The 20,712-nt window shown below is 42.1% G+C and overlaps 1 protein-coding gene across 3 annotated transcripts in view; it reads right to left on the reverse strand.

The window, feature by feature from the left end:
• ITGBL1 (integrin subunit beta like 1) overlaps positions 1-20,712 on the reverse strand; it is a 287,462-nt gene that overhangs the window by 141,904 nt on the left and 124,846 nt on the right. For all 3 annotated transcript variants that reach the window (XR_008319981.1, XR_008319980.1, XM_053311444.1), the window contains exons 6-7: positions 14,277-14,417; positions 1,683-1,829 (exon numbers count right to left, since the gene is read on the reverse strand). Coding sequence is in view for 1 of the 3 variants with exons in the window: in XM_053311444.1 (XP_053167419.1) it covers positions 1,683-1,829; positions 14,277-14,417 (288 nt within the window). In the remaining 2 variants the exon portion in view is untranslated. The remainder of the gene's footprint in view (positions 1-1,682; positions 1,830-14,276; positions 14,418-20,712) is intronic.

Below are 20,712 nucleotides of genomic sequence, written 5' to 3' on the forward strand. Positions count from 1 at the left end.
TAAGTACAGGGTTTTGTTGTTCTAGAGTTGTTCTGAGAGTAGATTCTCTAGTTGCATATGAGAGTGGATTCATGGTTTTTCATTAAAAATCTCATTTGCTATGAATCTAAACTCAACACTTCAGAAACAACAAAGCCCAGTACCTCAATGGGTTAGCAATCCAGGGGGGTGGTTGGCACCCTCTGTGCACTACACCACCACTCGTTTCGGGCCATCCCAGTGCCCCCCAGGTGGAGTTATGGGGCTGCTGAAACCTCCATTATTCCCTATGGGGAAAAATCTTAAAGATGCGTAAACCTCAAAAATTCCTAAGAAATCAGCTCTTTGCCCTATTTGGAATCTGGATGCACCACCCTTGTGGCACTGCCACCCAACCCACTGTTTTGCCCCTGAAGCCCCACATAAACAAGTTGAAAGAGTGAAGAGAATGATGAACAATGACACTTAATTTTTTGGCACAGTTATTTGAGAATTTTGCAGCAAGTGTGAGCCTGTCCCTGTGGCACTAGCACAGCAGCACAACCCATTTGTGCATTCAAGCAATCTCAATAAAAACACTCCCTCCCCATGGAACAGTGGCCACAGGTCATTTGAGATAGCAAGATAGACCAATGAACTGCCTTGGTGCTATGGAACAGCTTCAAATGTTCATTTAACTGAAGTGGAGTGAGCTGTAGCCCAAACAAATCAGCCTACTGTTCAGAATTGTTGAGATTTATCATCACTGCATTTAAGAAAGTGCAAAACCATGGAACATGGTTACAAGAAAGAGAGAAGCAACTAAGATTCCTGGGGATGTCAATTGATTGACAGGGGTATTTCCCACCCACCCCCTTTTGTCTCTTATAGTCCCATGTGGATGACCTGTCCCTGTCCCTGCAATAGCAAAAGTTGTGAACCACTGGCTTAGACATCATGTCCCACCAAATTACATTGTGGCCTAAATTACATTAGACTGCTCAATTTGGACAACAAAACTTAGACACCACTGTGACTCATAAAAATCAGAAGAAAAACAAAATAGCTCTTCAAAAGATCCCTGAACAAGTCAAGAGATTCTTTCTAAACCTTTGGAAAGAAAAACCTGTGTAATTTCAGAACTTTCCTAACCAGCTTCTTGAAAAGCTTCTCCACACAATTTATACCATGGCTTTTAGCAAGAGCTTTGGAATTGCATTGAGCTCCCAAAGATCTTTGGGTATTTCTTTCTAAAAATGCTGTCTTCCAAATCCCTGTGCAAGGTCAGTTTGCATTTCAATCACACTGAATACAACACATACTTAACTAAACCATTCATGCTCAACAGCTTTTTTCATATCTTATCTTCTGCTAATCACTCAGTGCCTCAGCTGGAGTGGAGAGAGTCAGAGAAGTCAATTTCAATTGCAATGCTTTTCCAAAGAACAAAGCATTCTGTCCAAAACACAGTCATTTTAATTTGGAAACAAAAATCTCTGTTTTTTAATTCTTGATTTTGTTTTGGTTACAAAACCTCCAAAATTGCCATTTTCGGGCACAAAACATTTTGTACCCGAATTGAAATGCACAAGCCTAGTGTGAATGACCTCACAGTATTTTAACATTAGCCATTTCATATCCTCAGTGAAACAAAATTGCTTCCATCCATTCCAAATAAGCAGTTCAACTGCGATGGTCCTGAAAAACGAAAGCCTGCCACCTACCTCTTCCAGAGCAAGGTAAAAGCGAGCTTCCTTGACATTTTCTAGCACTTTCTTCAGCTGACATGAGACAAGAATGTGGATGTTCACATTTCTTCCCTGTCCATCCTTCTTTACAGTCACATCTTCCACAGTTGCACTGTCCATGACCTTAATAGGAAAATGATAAAACACATATTCCAGTTGCACTCCATGCCACACTAGTTACCTACCCACTACAGGGGTAGGTAATCTTTGCTCTCCAGCTGCTGTGAACCCAGCCATAATAAATTGGTAACCAAGCTTTCCTACCCACTACCCCTGCACTAAGGTCTTTGCTGTTGCCTCCCAGTTGCTCCCATACAACTCCTAATGATATTTACATCTTCTGCCCATGTCGTTAGAGTGGAGAGCATAGGGAGAAATGACATAGCAACAACCATGGAGCAGACACCAAATGCACCAATACTGGTAACATGAAATGGTGCTTTATCCTGACACTTCAAGGAACAGTATATGTTTGAAGTCATGTGCACTCTCATCTCCACTCTGGTGGTTCAACCGAGACAAAGGTTTACTATTTCGGTGGCCAAAATATCTTGACCAAATATTTAATATACTGAGACTAACAACATTTGCAGAAAATATAAAGAATATTTTTCTGCATAGATATAGATTCTGATACCTTATATAAGAACAAAAATCAATATATGTTGATATTGACAGTAAGAGGAAAATGACAGACACAGTAAATCTATGGACAATAATTGTCAGATCATGCCCAGTATAAACATGTGAGATGTAAGTGGAGCACATTGCATTTGCTGGAAGAAGAACATGAGAGACTAGTTTCCTTATCTGAATTTTTGCTTTTGGAAGTATGCAACTTCTGTCCAAGCATTTGGGCAATACAAGTGGGATGTATTATTTTGGCAGCAAATACTTTTAATACTTGGTCAGAAATTTCTAATGCAAACCATAGTAGATTAGAGATGGATAATAGCTTTTTCAGAGGATGTAGGTAGCATGATAGAATCATCATTGCCAAGAATATACACTGACAAATATTTGTAGTGTTGCAAAAAGCTGTTTGATAAGAGATTACAACAAGATGAAATAAATGAGTTTGTACAAATGTCAACAGTAGCCGGATCAGCTATCCAGAGAGAGAGAGAGAGAGAGAGAGAGAATGGTCATTTATGACTCAAGGGAAAATTCTGGATTGATTTGTTCTATGATCCATTTGTTTGTTTTCCTGACTGTCCATGGTATTCTCAAAATTCTTCTCCAGCACCAAAGTTCAAAAGCATCAATGCTTTTTCAGGGATTTCAGCCAGCAACAGCAATTTCAGCCAGCAGCAGCAACCACAACATGTCAGCTTCAGTAAGTCTGGCATCCATGAATCAACCATACTAAGTACATCTCTTATCTTTTCCCATTTCCCCTAGTAAGATACAGATCAGAAGGGGTGGGAGTTGAAACTTGGTTCCAGGTGGAGAGAGCAAGATAATGTACCGTAGAGGTGGGCTGTGTGGCACTGAACAGTCTGCTGAACCTTACTCACCTTCCAGTGAAGGTTCCAGGATAATGGGTTACATGGCAAATAGAAATGGTGGTCTACAACCAGTCATTACTCACCCACTGCACAGTGGTGAAGTGGGGTCTGATCCTCCAGTAAGAGGCCAGACCAAGAGAAGTTTAGTCCACCAGGAGGAGGCAGTGAGTAAAGCAACTCCCTCTTCTTCAATCTGAGACTCTAGAGAGGGGCAGGGACCATCATGAACCCTGAGGGAGGAATCCAAATACTGACTAAACTCTACAGATGTGCACGAATCAGATTTTGTGATTTGATTTGTGCTCTCATCGAATCACAAAATACTAAAATTGATTTGTTGAAACAGTAGCCATTGCTGGTTGCTTTGATTAATCAACTTGAATCAATTCAAGTGATATCAGTGATTCAGCCATAGGGAACAATGGGGAACTTGAATCACCCCATTGTTCCCCATGGGTAGGTCCTAGGGACATCAAAGTGGGTGTGGTGGAAGGGAATGATAGGTGCAACCTAAAACTCAACCCACAAAAGAAATGGGCAAGTGGACAATTTTTTAAAAAAACTAACTTCCCCCCAAACTCCCTAAGGATCCTATGGAGGTTTTGGTGAAATAGTTAAAAGAAATTAAAAATCACCCACTTGCCCATTTATTTTGTGAGTTGGTTGGGTGTTAGGTAGACCCATCACACCATACCACACAACCCACTTTGGTGTCCCTAGGACCTACCCATGGGGCACAATGGAGTGTTTGGCATTCCCCATTGTTCCTTCTGGCCAAAACAGAGTGCACAAAATTTGCAACCCCACCTTGAAAAACATTGCAGAACAGAAGCACACAGTCCCTCCTAACACAGAACACCACATTTAGCCGAAAACAGAGACCAAAAATAGCCAAAAAGAATTACCAACCTACAGTCCACTGCCAGTCACAATGCCTGCATGGCAGAAGCATCTTTGGAAGAGGTTACTCTCTCACACACAGTTATGACTCCTTCAGCATTGTAACAGCTGCCACAGCAGCACCTTTAGCAGCCAGCAATCATATTATTATATTATATTATATTATATTATATTATATTATATTATATTAATAATTATTATTATTTCTTGTTTACACAGTCAGACAGGTGTTATTGACTGGTTTGTTTTATCCAGACATCGAGTCCTTCCCAAGGACCTGGGATGGCTGAATTTTATTATCAATGTTGTTGCTGTTATTATAGATATCGTCGCAGAATATAGGCTGTTCCCAGTAAAGCTGCTTTTTGTAATTAGCCGATGGTGATTCCTGTGGCCCCTATGGTGTTGAGGTGCCGTTCAAGTTGTTTTTGAATTGCACCTAGGGGACCAATGACCACTGGGATTATTTTGGTCTTTTTCTGCCACAGCCTTTCAATTTCCATTTGTAGATCTTTGTATTTGGTGATTTTTTCTATTTCTTTTTCTTCTATTCTGCTATCCCCTAGTATTGCTGTGTCGATTATTTTCACTTGTTTTTCTTCTTCTCGACTACAGTTATATCTGGTGTATTGTGTGGCAGATGTTTGTCTGTTTGTAGTTGGAAGTCCCATAATATTTTTGCATCTTCATTTTCTTCCACTTTTTCAATTTTATGGTCCCACCAATTTTTGGCTACAGGTAGCTTGTATTTTTTGCAGATGTTCCAGTGTATCATCCCTGCTACTTTGTCATGCCTTTGCTTGTAGTCAGTCTGTGCGATCTTTTTACAACAACTGATTAGGTGGCCCACTGTTTCATCTGCTTCTTTACAAAAGGCAGCACTTGCTGTTTGTTGTGGATTTTTCAACTTTGGCTCTTATTGCATTTGTTCTTAGTGCCTGTTCTTGTGCAGCCAGTATTAAACCCTCTGTTTCTTTCTTCAAGTTGCCATTCTTAAGCCATTGCCAGGTCTTGGTGATGTCTGATTTTCCACTTATATTGTGCAAATATTGACCATGCAGGGGCTTCTTTTTCCATTTTTCTGCTTGGTTCTTGACTTGTTCTTTCTTGTAGGCCTGCTTTGTTTGATTGGTGTTGAATAGTTTCTCGTTATTGACCATTTTAAGTGCATCTTCTTCACTGTCCTTGATATATTCTTCAAGGCCTCTTTTCTCCTCCTCTACTGTTTGATGGACTTGCAGCATTCCTCTTCCACCTGAGCTGTGAGGGAGGTATAGCCTATCTACATCTCTGCTGGGGTGCAGAGCATGATTGATGGTCATGATTTTCCTGGTCTTACGATCTAGTGTCTCTAGCTCTGCCTGGGTCCAGTCTATTATTCCTGCAGTGTATCTGATAACCAGTATAGCCCAGGTATTTATGGATTGTATGGTGTTCCCGCCATTGAGTTGGGACTTGAGGATTTTTCTAACTCTCCTGATGTATTCACTTCCCATTTTTCTTTTAACTTCAGTGTGTGCGATGTTACCAGCCTGGAGAATGCCCAAGTATTTGTAATGTTCTTTCTCTTCCAGGTTCTTGATCTTGCTTCCATTGGGCAGTTCTATTCCTTCTGTTTTTCTTATTTTTCCTCTGTTCATTATTAATGCAGCACACTTGTCTAGTCCAAACTCCATTGCTATATCGCTACTGAATATACGGACAGTGTTTAGCAGTGATTCAATTTCTGACTGGGACTTTCCATACAACTTCAGATCATCCATGTACAGCAGATGGTTGATTTTACTTGATGTTTTAGACGTTTGGTATCCGTTCCGTGGCCTGTTTTGTTTAGTATTTGTGAAAGTGGGATCATGGTGATTACAAACAAAAGAGGGGATAGTGAGTCCCCTTGGAAAATGCCTCTTCTAATGCTAACCTGTCCAAGTGTCTCGCCATTGATTGTTAACTGTGTACTCCACATGCTCATTGCATTTTAAATAAATATCTGAATGTTTTTGTTGACACTAGTTGTTTCTAAACATTTTAGTATCCATGTGTGAGGCAATGAGTCGAAGGCTTTCTTGTAGTCAATCCATGCAACACTTAGATTTGTTTTTCTTCTCTTGCAATTCTCTAAAATCATTTTGTCAATCAGCAGCTGGTCTTTTGTGCTTCTGGTGTTCGGGCAATTTCCTTTCTGTTCAACTGGAAGCTGTTTGTTAGTTAATAAGTGTTGTATCACTTCATCTGCTATTATTCCAGTTAATAATTTGAACATGGTTGGCAGACAGGTTATCGGTCTATAATTACTTGGAACTGCACCTTTTGCTAGGTCTTTTATTATGAGATGAGTTTCCCCAGTTGTTAGCCATTGTTCAATATCCTTGCAAAATGTGATTGAACTGTTTTGATAGTTGTTTATGAAGGCTTGTTAGGTGTTTAAGCCAAAAGCCATGCAGTTCATCGTCGCCTGGTGCAGTCCAATTTTTAATTTTCTTTGCTCTTTCACTTATTAATTCTGGTGTTATTATTAGATCTTGCATTTGTTGGTTACATTTTTTGACCTCTTTCATCCAGCCTGCTTTTTTATTATAATCTATTGGATTGTCCCATAATTTCCCCCAGAATTGCACTGTTTCTTCTTTATTTGGTGTTTCTATGTTTCTTGCAGTTTCTCCTTCTATGCTTTGGTAGAAACGTCTCTGATTCGACTGGAATTGGAGATTCTGCCTGTGTTGTGTAATTCTGGCTTCATATCTGCTAATCTTCTTTGACACTGCTGTTATTTGCTGCTTTATTATTTCCAGGACTTCTCTAATTTTCCTTGAATCTAGGTGGTATTTTTGTATCAGATACTGTTTGGTGTTTTCATTCTTCAGCTTCTTGTCTTTCATATCTTTCAATTTACTAGCATCTGATCTAAGCCCGGAGATTTTATTTTCTAATCTAATCTTCCATTTAGGTGATGTACTACTTTCTTTTTTGACAGGTCCATTGATCTTATATCCGAGCTCTTGTGTTGTTATTGTTGCTGCACTGTACATTAGTTGGTTTGTTCCTTGCAAATTATTGGTTGTTATTTCTGCAAGTGCAGCATTTATATCTTTTAATGCCTGAGCAAGTTGTTTTTTGGAAACTGTTTTTAGAGCTGGAAGTCGAACCCTGGTGGTTGTTTGGTTCATGTGCTCAGTTATTTTTTGCTTTAGTTCTTGTTGCTTTTCTGTTTAACGGCATTCGGGTTTTTGAGGTGAAGGCAAGGGGGGGGGGTTGCCTGGTTTTGATTTTGAAACAGTTCAGCAACAGTGGCATCCTCTATTTCCAACACCTCCTCCACCTGCGCCTGAACAACTTCTTCAATTGGTGGTAATTCTTCTTCCATATCTTGAGCCTGTGTTGCTCTTTGCAGTTCTTCCAGCTCAACTCCTGTGAATACTTTATTTCTTATTATGTATGTATGTATGTATTATGTATTTATTTCTTATTATGTATTGTTGTTGTTGTTGTTGTTGTTGTTAATTTGATTTCTATACCACCCTTCCAAAAATGACTCAGGGCAGTTTACACAGCGAAATAACAAACAAATAAAATTGAACCCTGTCCCCAAAGGGCTCACAATCTAAAAAGAAACATAAGATAGATACCAGCAACAATCACTGGAGGTATTGTGCTGGGGGTGCATAGGGCCAGTTACTCTCCCCCTGCTAAATAAAGAGAATCACCACATTAAAAGGTGCCTCTTTGCCAAGTTAGCAGTCAACTACAGCAATGTCTCTTCAACCACAGTTTGACTAAGTAAACCTTGCAAAGCAGATTGCAGACTAGAGCAGTGAGTGAAGCACAAGTTAGTCTCACGGCCAGACATGGAGCTCATCACAGCAATCACCAAGAAATATTAGAGAGAGAGAGAGAGAGAGAGAGAGAGAGAGAGAGAGAGAGAGAGAGAGAGAGAGAGAGAGCGCTGACACTATCTATTTCTCACCACAACACCATCTCACAAACAGACCAAACCACAGCTCAAGGAAGGAAGGCACCCAAGTTCTGCCTTTATCATTCCAAGATCCAGTTGCCCATGATAACCCCCTGATAACTGGGCACTCCCCTGCTAACTGGGCAAAGAGGCACCTTTTAATGTGGTGATTCTCTTTATTTAGCAGGGGGAGAATAACTGGCCCTATCCACCCACTATCTTATGTTTCTTTTTAGATTGTGAGCCCTTTGGGGACAGGGAGCCATCTTATTTATTTATTATTTCTCTGTGTAAACTGCCCTGAGCCATTTTTGGAAGGGCGGTATAGAAATCAAATTAATAATAATAATTAATAATTAACAACAACAACAACACTTTATTTGTATGATAAGCCAACCAAGAAGCAAGGAGATCTCCAGCCAATCAGAAGCCAGTGCCAGAAAAACAATCAGCACGGGGGGAAACCCCACCAGAATGGCACTTGAATCACTGGAATCAATTCAAACTTGAATCAGGGTCAATTCAATTCAAACTTGAATCAGGCACTTTATTCTAAGGGTGATTTGGTTCTAGTTGGAATCATTCAAATTGGCCCAACTTGAGTTCAAATCAATTTGACTTGAATCAATTTGCACATCTCTACTGAACTCCTGGAGAGCCATTACCAGTCAGAGTAGATATGGTGGGCCATGTTTTAGATGAGCCAAAAGTCTGACTCAGTAGGCAGTAGCTTCCTCTGTTACAATGGAAGCACCTTGACGTAACAGAACTGAAAGCATACCTTGGCCTTCTAGTCCTGGTTGGTGTGTTTTATGCCAATCATGAATTGCTGCAGGGACTGTGGTCAATACATTTGCCAAACACAGGGACCAAAAATGGCCAAAAAGAATCACCAGCCTACAATCCACTTCCAGTCACAGTCACTGCCAGTCATGGCACTATTTATGTGCCATGATGCAGCTGGGATTATCTGAGAACATCACAAGTAATTTAAGATTCAATGGAATCTTATGGATTCAATGGAATTCATATGGAGCGAAGTTGGCAACCATTACAGGTATCTGGACTTTGTTTGAGCAGGAGCTGCAGTACAGCTACATTCTTGGGTCTGACCTGCTTTGATGAGCATTTTTCTTAGCTGAGAACTCACATTCTCATGAGTTGTGCAGTCACACAGGGTACCATGCTTGGGATGTGGAGGTCACCGCTACACACCCCTGGAGTGAAATGTTAAATGATTGTGGGTTCTATGGCCTGAAAAAGTTGGGAGTATCCAATGTAACCAATGAGAGTAGGAAGTTCTACTCATGTGTACAAAGTCATGACTCCAGATGAGGGTTGAAAAATGTGATTCCCCAACCTACATTTTGAAGTGGTAGGGTAGTTTCTTGCATGTCATTCTACTGTAGGTGTAGAATGTCTAGAAGGTTCCAGTTTGCTTCAGAGAGAAGCGATACATAAACCACCACCACATGGGAAATGGGCCTTCTCAGTTGGAGCTTCCCACCTTTAGAATACACTTCCCAGGAAGACTCACTGGTGCCCACACTGATGTCATTTTGGCACCAGGCAAAGAGTTTAAAAACAAACAAACCAACGATTGGCTTTTTAATGAAGTTTTGCATTGTAATATCTGCTGCTCTGGTGTTATGTTGTTATATTTTGTAAGTTCTTCTGAGAACCTCTGGATCAAAAAATAGGATATAATTTAACAAACAATATTGTAAGGTGGCATCGATGGCACAACTCACCTATAACACATATGTTTCATTTACTTAACTTTGGTACAAGTGAGACTCCTGTGCTATACTAGTTTGGGGGGGAAAGCATTACCAAGTGATTACATTTATTAAACACTCACAGACCCAAAATACAAATGAGGTGCAAAAAGCAGGGGGAAAGGTGTTACAAGTATAGTAATGCAAACATATCAATAATATTCTCTCCCACTGGAGAATTCATTAGGAGACAGCCGTTCTGTTATACACACTAACCAGGAACAGCTGTTTCAAGGAAGACAACTTTACTCAGCAACACAAGGAGCTGTGAAATGAAATTTCTAGAGAAACATATATGTGTAGAGAGAGTAATCTCTCTATGTGTGATAAAGTCTTAGCAGCAGGACTTCCGGCCCTTCATGAAGAAAGTATTTAAAATAATTGCAGTTATTTCATTTAATTACAGACAGGTACTTATCAGTAAACTGGCTTTTTATTATTCCCAATTGATTAATCTGGACATATGGGGTTTCCCTATTTACAGACTCATTTGGTCAATTAGGAAGAAGAAATAGGTTGAGAAATTTCAAAGGCTACTCTTAAAAAAACACCAAATGGTATCCATGGATTTTTTATCATGATGTATACTCAATAATGCAACTCACCACCCCGCGCTAACACAGTTAGGCGGGGGGAGGATTGTGCCCAGCCTCCAAGAGACAAGAACACACGCGGCCTCCATTTTGAGATGGGCGAGCACATGATTGTGCTCACCCAATGGGAGGAAGCAGATCGGCATTTTGACACTGATCACAGCTCCTCCAAGCCTCTTTTCCTGGAAGCGTGACAAGAGGAAGGACATGCCTTGAGGCTTCTCCTCCATGGGGCACAGGGCTTTGACATTCTCAGCGTGTGCTGCAGGGATAGGGATTTTTCTCAACATAGCTTATAAGCCTCTTGTGGGATTGTTTATCAGTGACATTCAGCTGCAGGAAGACTGAGGGTGGCGCATTTTTGTCCTGCCCAGTGCGAGGCCCGGTAAGGGGTGGCCCTAATGGCCGTTGCTTTAATAGCCTGACTGGCTGATGGCAAACACACTGCTCGCCTGGGCCAGCAAAGGGGGAGAGACAGGAAGATATTGTAAGCAGCAGTGCGCCCCCTTCCTGTGTTTTTGCTGGTATTCCCCCACCCCCTTTTCTTCTTGTCCTACCCCCGACGGTAGATGCTTCCCATCCCCCCACCCCATCATGCTATTTTTGGCTGTGGCCTGTGCCCTCCAGGTATTGCTTGCTGGGTGGCATGCTTTATTTAGTTATTCATTCCCTACAGTTCGAATCCCCACTGGTATGTTTCCCAGACTAAGGGAAACACCTCTATCGGCCAGCAGCAATACAGGAAGATGCCGAAAGGCATCATCGCATACTGCGAGGGAGGAGGCAATGGTAAACCCCTCCTTTATTCTACCAAAGACAATCACAGGGCTCTGTGGTCACCAGGAGTTGACACCGTGTAAAGTGTTCTCAATGGCACACTTTACCTTTACCTTACACAAAAGTGTAAGTGTGTTCTTACATATTTACTATACATAAGTGGATAAATACAGAATTAAATTGGAAAGGGGGGAAGTGTCAATTACTGACCTTTTGAAGGATGCCTTTCAAAAAGAGTAATGACAAAGGAAAAGGAAAGCAGAAAGAGGACAGAGGAAAAAGAGGACAGAGGAAAAAGAGGAAAGAGGAAAAGCTCCCACCCCCAAGCACCAGGTGCCCCAGTGGCCAGTGAACGAGTTCTCATCCTCATCGGAGGATGATGGCCAATTAGTCATGGCTTGGATTCGCTCACACCTTGGGGCATTAGAATGCCATGATAGAGCTCTGGTTGGTGAGGGTTCAGGGGCCAGGAAATTGAGAACTTGACCTGATAAGTGCTTGCAACTTTTGCAATCCATTGAAGCATGGCTGGATGCCTTGGAGAAGGGCGGTGCTCCTAGGGATTCTCCATCAGAACTGGTTCAACCAGATCCTGCCCAACCAAATGCACCAAATGCCGAAGTTGGCCTATCGGGTGAGTAAGAACTGGGTATGGGATACTCCCCATGGGTGGGTCATGTAGCTAATGTCTGGGGTGGAATGCTGGCTTGGCCTGCATATCCAGGTTATCCACTGCCAGTATGGCCTAGAGGCCCTGACTCATCTAAGGCTTCACTCTGGCAGCTCGTAAGAAACCTGTGGTTGCAGGGCAGCAGCAGCAGCTGTCTCCTTCGGAGAGAAAGTGGCAGGGTGGTGGTGTGTCCACTAAGTCCGAGTCTAGTACTGATTGGCACAGACTGAGCTATAGAGCGGCCTTCTGAAAAGATTGAGAACTATCCCCATGGGAAAGTTTCTATGCCACTAGGTGACCATATCCTTATGCCCACAAAAGAGAAAATCTGGAAGAATGAACACATGGATATTGTTGTTTTGTGAGCCTGAATCCAAGGATTTGAACAAATCGGACGGCAAGGAAACTGAAAAGCTTAATCAGAAGGTGGTGGATAGAAATTGGTCTAACTGGCTCATGGGGCATTTGGTTTACATGGGTGTTGTGTTGCAAAAGCAACTGGGACTGGCTGCGTCCATAGATTAAATACCTGGACATCATTTATCACATCTTATCGGAGTTTAGTGGGTTGGCCTGGGCAAATTATGATGAGTCGTTCAGGATGAGGTCAGCTATAAACCACATCTTCTTGTGGGACTGTCACCAATCTCAACTTTGGTTACAGATAATTGCCTAATTGCCCCATTTATGGTGACTATTCTGACAGCAGTCACCTTTTGGTGAAATCAGTAGCAGTGGTGACCAAAGGACAGGTTTCTGGGCAGGGGGCACAATTTTGCCCCCTGTGCTGGGAATTCAGGTCTTGGGGGGCATGCTCTCGCTGCCAGTGTCAATTCTGACATGTATGCTCCATCTGTGGAGGTCCACATCCCTTCTGTATGTTCCAGGGGTTGAGCGGCTTGGACAGATTTTTGCAACCAGCAATGTGCCCCCCCCGCAAAAGGCAGTGGCATTGCCCCTCCTTCTGGTAAAAGAATCTAGTCCAATCCATCTGATTCCCTTGCTTCAGCTTTTGCAGCAGTATCCTGTGATACAGGATGCTCAGTATTTGAGGGATGGTTTTAAGTTTGGTTTTAGAGCCCCTAACCAGTGCTTAGAGTGGCATTTTGAGCTAACAACTTGAAGTCCATTGTGGGGCTCAAACAAGTTCAGGCCAAGGCTGAGAAGGAGGTCAGGGAGGAGTGAGTTTTCAGCCCCTTCTCTGAGATGAGGCACATCTCAGGGTGTCCCCATTAGGAGTCGCTCCGAAGAAAGTCCCAGGAGAGTATCACCTTGTCCATCATATTTCATTCCCTCCCGGTAGATCAGTCAGTGATGCAATACCACACCATCTTTGCTCGGTGCATTATACATCATCTGATGCAGTGGTTGAGATGGTCTACTCACAGGGCTCTGATGACATCAAGTCAGCTTTTTGGCTTCTGCCAGTTCATCCCGATGACTCCGACCTTCTGGGGTTTTTCTTTGAGGGTGCCTTCTACATGGACCGGGCTTTGCCCACAGGGTGCTGTCTCCTGCACTGCTTTTGAGTGATTCAGCTCCTTTCTGGAGTTGGCAGTATAGGACAGGTCTGGCCTGGATTCTGTTATCCACTTTTTCGATGACATTCTCTTTGCTGGTCCTGCCTCCCCCCGCCCCTGCCAATGTGAACAACTTTCAATGGGCAGTGTGCGAGTTAGGCATTCCCCTTGTAGCTGAAAGGCCCTGCCATTATATTAGCCTTCTTGGTTATTAAGATTGACACTTTGTTACAATGCTTCAGGCTACTCATCGATAAGATTAGTGATTTAAAGCTTTGGCTGGTCCATCTCTTGGTAGCCAGGAAGTTTATACACCCTATACAGTTGCAAGATGTCACTGGACACTTGAACTTTGCTTGTAGGGTGGTCACACCAGGCAGGGCCTTTATTAGAATGTTATGTGATGCCACAAAAGGGATTAGGGCCCCACATCTTATCGGAGTAACTTGAGATATCAGGGGTGGCGCCCCTATGTGGTTGGAGTTCTTAAAGGATATACTTCTGGTCTCTGAGACACTGCTGGGAGAACAGAGTATTTCCAGAATACAAAAGCTGGACATCCCTGGTATATACAGTTATAGTGTATAATATAACAGCCTTCTCTGTTGCTGCCCCGAGACTCTGGAATGCGCTCCCTGCTGAAATAAGAGCCTCCTCATCTCTAACAACCTTTTAAAAAGTCCCTAAAGACTCATTTTTCCACCCAAGATTTTTAATTTGACTGGAGTTTTAAATTGTTTTAAGGTTTTCATTTTTATTTCCATTTGCTTTATGCTGGTGTAAACCCCCCAGAGATGGAAGGTTGGGGCAGTCAACAAATTTAAAGAATGAGTGAGTGAGTGAATAAAATATTAAATTATTTCCATTCCCTTTACCTGAACAGAAGTCATCTGAATATCTGTCATAGAGTGCCTTGCAGTTTCGTTCATCACACTCACAGGTGTCTCCATGAATATCTCCCCAATCTCCAGTTGGGTCAACATCATGACATGTACACTCACCACATACACAGGTGCCTAAAGGGAGAAGAGCTGATTAAACAAACGCAATATCTTGGCACAGAAAATATTAAAATGAATTAATTGGACAGTGAGTTATTTTGACTTTATAAAGTGTTTGAATGCAGAGTTACATTTTTAAAAGCAATTAGCCATCATCTTACAGCACTGCCAAATCAATCTGAGAGTTTCCATTACTCAATATGTCAGTCAACAATTGAGAGTCATGCATATACCCACTGTCTTCTATATGGGAGAAGTAAATGCAAATATTTCCTAGAAACAATGCTTCATTGCATGGGTGTATGTACTTCATCTTGCTACTTCTTTGGCTTACAGTGAACCAAAAAAAATGCTAGGCATGGGTGATGCTAGGAGTTATGTGCAACCATCTCAAAGTCAAAGTCATTGTCTCGTCTCCCCTCAAGTAGTGTACTTCTTTCCCTGCTATTATCAACAAAGAATAACAAAAAATAGCACAAAGTGTGTTTTTCAGGGTCTTGTCAACCTTTTATTTCTATTTTATGGTTCCATGGCATCCTAAACCCATGATGAATATTTAATGTGTGGAATGACAGATGGAGAATGGTCCGCAGGTACGGGGAGATTCCATTCTGCTGTTTCCACCTAATATCAGCCAGTTCCACTATCACCAAAGGGAAACTAGCATCTCAGAGGCTCTTCTCTTCCTATTGTCTGCTGCACATTTTCACCAAATTAATGAAACTAAGATAACATATTTCTTTTGACCAATTGGGAATAGGGTTCAAAATTTGGGGTGGAGGGGTGAGGTCAAGTAGATATAGAGAATTAGGAAGAAAACCTAAAAGAATAAAAACTATGCAAAAGCCTGACTTTGAGTTTCTAAACTAATTACATTCTGCATGTGCAGTGTTAACCCCATTTAGCCCCACTTTCCCACTCGCCCTGCCTCCACCCTGTCCAAAAGGTTGAGGGGCCATCTGAAGGAGTCACTGACACATACAAAGAGTTGCAATTAGAAACAGAAATTGGTGGCAGGGCTGTGAATGCACTGTAAAGATCAGGAGGGTTCCAAGTATATACAGAACTCTTTGGATCTAGCCATAATTAGTTTGAAGTTCCTATTGATCTAACAGAGTATTAGCCCAGGGATACTCATTCAGCGGAATCAATTGGTAGTCATGAAGTTTTAAGCAAACTGATAAATATGACAAATGTTTCTTCTAGTATCATATAAATCTTGTGATCTAATCTAAACATTTTATCAGCTTCGGCTGATACACCAACTGCAACCTTACCTGGATATAGATAGCTTGGCCACAGTTACTCATGTTCTTGTAACCTCTCGCTTAGATTACTGCAATGCATTGTACATGGGGATGCCTTTTAAAACAGTCCGGAAATTGTGATTGGTACAAAATAGGACTACAAGATTATTTACTTGGACTGAGCATTTTGACCATATCACGCCAGTGCTTTGGCAGCTGCACTGGCTCCCAGTCTGTTTCCGGGTTCAATTCAAAGTGCTGGTTTTAACCTTTAAAGACCTAAATGCAGGGGCGTATCTAGGGGTAGGACAGGCAGGGCACGTGCCCTGGGTGCCACTTGAAGGGGGGCACCATTTTGTAAAATTAATTTTTTTTAAAAAAAAGGCTGCCAAAAACAAAATGGCCACCGTGCATGCTCAGATGGCCTCTGTGAGGCCCTAGGTCATGCCAGGCCTTGCAGAGGCCATTTGAACATGCGCGGTGGCCATTTTGTTTTCAGTGGCCTTTTTTTAAAAAAAAAAGATTTTTAAAAATGGCCACTGCACATGCTCAAATGGTCCCTGCGAGGCCCTAGAGGCCAGTGGGGGGGGGGAGGAACCTTTGCAAACCCCCCAGCCTTCAGGAAGCCTCCCAAAGGGGCTACAGGTAAAAATAATAATAATATATAATATAAGTCACTGTACACATATTCAGATTGGCACTATGTACAGAGAATCAGGGCTTGTGAATACTGAGCTGATGCTTATGAGCTAGGATTGTATTCATTTGCTCTTACTTTGCTTCTTGTGATAAGTGAGTTAAATGTGATGTCTTGCTAATATGGCTATTAATGGTGAATTTGTCTTTGAATCAGTATGAAATCCTTAATATTAAGTCCCACTGGGAGTTTCTTGCTCTCTTTCTCTCATTTTAACTGTCTTTCTGAAAGACTAGAATATATTCCAAGCAGTGACACAGTTTACTCTGCATATCCTTTAATTATTTACAGAGTATCTGGGAAAAGTCAAATTCTCCATTTATTTTTAAAACTTATGTAATGGTGATGCTACAATACATAGTAGAGAATTAGACAGGCACTTCTGTTTAGTTTTCCAAGTACACCTCCAAACAGTATTTGGGTATGAGCCCCAGCATACTGAAATTTGTAGTTTTCCAGCACTGTTTGGTCTGGCTAAGTCCACTGCTAAAATAGTTTTTGAAATATTAAAAGATTAACAAGCCTGACTTGTATTTTTCAGCTGATATTACGGTAAAATTATCTCAAAGATGGGTGTCAGATGCTTGGACAGGGGGCGCAATAGGGGTGTGCAATTCGGGTTTTCGGTGATTTGGTTCGGGACCCGAACCAAATCACCCCCGATCTGTTCTGTGCCCGAATCTGGGCCACCCGGATCACCCCTGATTCGGTTTGGATTCGGATTAAATCCAAATCCGAATCGATTCAGGAAGGAAAAATGGGTCCCAGGGGCAAAATAGTGGGGTGGGGTGGTAGTGCCCAATGGTTGGAGGCTACCACCCAAATTTCAGGGGAATTGGGCAAAGGGCTGATTTTTGGGGAATTTTAGAAGTTTTAGTGTCTTTGGGGCAGTTCGGGGACATACAGTGGGATCTGGGCAAAAAGAGTGGGGTGGGGTGGTAGTGCCTAATGGGTGAAGGCTACCACCCCAATTTCAGAGTGATTGGGCAGAGGGCTGATTTTTGGGGAATTGTTAAAGTTTACGCGTCTTTAAGGTTTTTCCCCATAGAGAAGCACTGAGGTGTCAGCAGCCCTATAAGTGCACTTGGGTGGTGCTGGGGTGGCCCAGAGTGAGTGGTAGTGTAGTGCACATAGGGTGCCAACCACCCCCATGGGTTTCTAACCCATGCGGTACATGGTTCTGTTGTTGCAGAGGTATTCTGAGTGTGGATTCTATGATAGCTAATGAGATTTCAAAAATTTTCAAATTTTCAAAAATTTCAAGCCCCTCGGGGCAGCAGCATTCCTCCCTGCCTCCCCATTCCACCCGTTGGCCGGAAGTGGCCAGAAGTCACGAGCGCCTGTTATGCATGCACGCGCACGGCAGGTGGGCGGGCACGCACAACGGGCGCACGCGTGCTTGCGACTTCCAGCCACTCCCGGACGACGGGGGGAACGGGGCGGCAGGGAGGAACGCTGCCGCCCCGAGGGGCTTGAAATTTGGAGAGTGCCGGCGGGGGAAACGCGGCGGGGGGGTGAGTACACTCTCCCCCGCCCTTAAAGTAGTACCCCCGCCGGTGCCGAAGCACCGAATCCTGCCCCAGCGCCGAAACGTTTCGGAGGCCTTTACAATGGCCTCCAAAACGTTTCGGGCACAAGCCTAATTAGTAGTAGCTGTAGTATTAAACTTTCAATTGAATAAAACATCTAATTCACAGAAAAAACTTATTTGTTCATTGTTTCCAGGACTACAGAAGCTTAAAAAAACACTGTTAAACTAAAATGAAACGAGCATCTACTATGTCTATATTTCAGCCAGGTTCTCAATTGCTCTGTAATTAAGATGAGAGAGTCTTCTAAATGCTCTCAGGATAATTAGATGTTCCTAATTTGGCAGAGCTTTGTCAGTAGAGATGTACTGAAAAGATATCTCTCTGAGATTTGCACTTTTGCTTCACCATAATGGCCCTGGATCATTGCCAGAGAAATAACAGTTGATATTTTAAATATTTGCTTAGTGAAAGCAGGCCTTACAACTCCTGAATACAAACCCAGTTATTAAACATTGTTCGCCCTAAACAGTATCAAACTGAATTACAAGTATCAAATTGGAACTTTAAATTACTGGCAGAGAACACCACACACAGAGGGAGTGCATTCAGACAGCCCTTATTCCCCCAGCAAGAGATTTTGGCCAGCCATCATGGCATGTCTTCTGAATGTGTGCCACGATGACACCAGCAAACCAGTGTTTTGAATCTTGCTCACCATGGCAGTAAAATATTAGCTAGTTAATTAATGAATGCTACCATTAATTCATAGTATGTATAGATTACTCTCTGCCAAAAATATGACACTCAAGATGATGAGCAACAGCCAATGGATCAATACATTAAAATCCCCTTCAGATCTTCTATCCACTTCAAGCAATACAAAAATGTATTTATAAGCAGTATTAAGTTACTGAACTGACAGTCAAAACTCCAAAAGGTCTAGCAGTCAGGAAATGAAAGCAAATAAAAAGTATTTCACCTGACACCACAAAGCCCATAGAGAAGCAGTCTTATAAGTCTCTCCGAGGAGAATATTCCTTCCAAAGCATGGACCTAAGCCAGGCCTGCTCAGGTTCAGCCCTCCTGCAGATGCTGGCCTAAAACTCTCACAATCCCTGACTACTGGCCACTGTGGCTAGGGATTATGGGAGTTGTAGTCTTAAAACAGCTGGGGGACCAAAGTTGAGCAGGCCTGGCCTGAGCTAAGCTATGCCCCTGTGGATCCTGGTCAGAAAGGAAAAGTTGCAGCTAATTTATAAATCATAGATCCTAAAGGTGTTCCTTGCTACCATTGTCTGAGACTAGGAGCAGAGCTGGATCCAGGAGTACTTTCCATGATGATGTAACCCCCCTCTGGGAAAGAGGAAGCCCCCTAATATCCCTGCTTGCCCACCATCAACACCTCTAGTTTGTCTGTATAAGGGATGTGCACAAATTGATTTTCATGATTCGATTCAAACTCAAATCTGCAAACTCAAATCTGATCAGATTCAATTCAAATTGGATTAGATTCGTTTCAGATTAAAACCTTTTGAACCACTATTAAAGGTCCAGAGGGCACCAAATTGGGGTGGTGGGTACAGCCCCTAGGGTGCCACCTATTACCCAAATTGCAAGGTGGTGGGGCACAGTTTATTTTTTATGAAAAAAAATATTAAATTTTTCATTTTTAGTGATTTTGTATATTTCCACCATAGGGAATAATGCGGATTCAAAGCAGCCCTAACCATAACCCTAATACAGATCCCCAGCTTTCATTTTTAAAAAAAAGCTAAGTTCTAGCCCTTGTAGAAATGGCGTTATGGAGCAAAATGTGCAATCACTATTTTTGAAGTGTTTAGACTCTTTGGTGTTACCCCTGCTAACTGGGCAAAGAGGCACCTTTTTAACATGGTGATTCTCTTTATTTAGCAGGGAGAGAGTAACTGGACCTATCCAGCCGCAGCACAGTACCTCCTGTAACTTTTGCTGGTGTCTATCTTATGTTTCTTTTTAGATTGTAAGCCCTTAGGGGACAGGGATCCATTTTATTTATTTATTATTTCTCTATGTACACCATTTTGGAAACTTTTATTGAAAAGTGGTATATATAAATAGCAGCTGCTGCTGCTGTTGTAGTTGTAGTAGTAATGACTTTTTCTCAAAATGAATCCCTATGAGGATTCATTACACACCAAAGAGTCTAAACACTTCAAAAATTCCTTAAAAAATGAACTTAGTACCTCACTGTGTTAAGGGGGAGGGATTAGTGGCACCCCATATGCCAACTACCCTCTCCATCTGCAAGCCAATGGGGTACTCGGTGTTTTGTTTTGTTTTTTAGGGTGTGTGTGTGTGTTTAGCCTCTTTGATGTGTAATTAATCCACATAGGGATCCATTATGAGTAAAAGCCATTACACACAAGCGAGTCTAAACACCTCAAAAAATTCTAAAATATAAACTGAGTACCCCATGGGGTGCCACTAATCCCACCCCCTAACCTGCAAGGCATTGGGGTACTCAGTTCATTTTTTAGAAATTTTTGTTTAGACTATTTGGTGTGTAATGAATCCTCATAGGGATTCATTATGAGGAAAAGTCATCACACACCAAAGAATCTAAACAGTTCAAAAATAGTGACCCCACATTTTGTTCCATAACTCCACTTCTACAAGGGCTAGAGCTTAGCTTTTTTTTTTTTTTTTTTTTTTTTAATGAAAGCTGGGAATGAAGGGGGAATGGATAAGAGAAACTTGAAACTCGAAACTCGAACTGATTCAAATCAAATCTGGGGAGATTTGACTTTAGCTTGAATTTGGCCAGGGGTGACTGAGCAGATTCGTTTTGAGGTCTA

Source organism: Hemicordylus capensis, chromosome 3 (assembly GCF_027244095.1).
Source record: "Hemicordylus capensis ecotype Gifberg chromosome 3, rHemCap1.1.pri, whole genome shotgun sequence".
Taxonomy (NCBI): Eukaryota; Metazoa; Chordata; class Lepidosauria; order Squamata; family Cordylidae; genus Hemicordylus; species Hemicordylus capensis.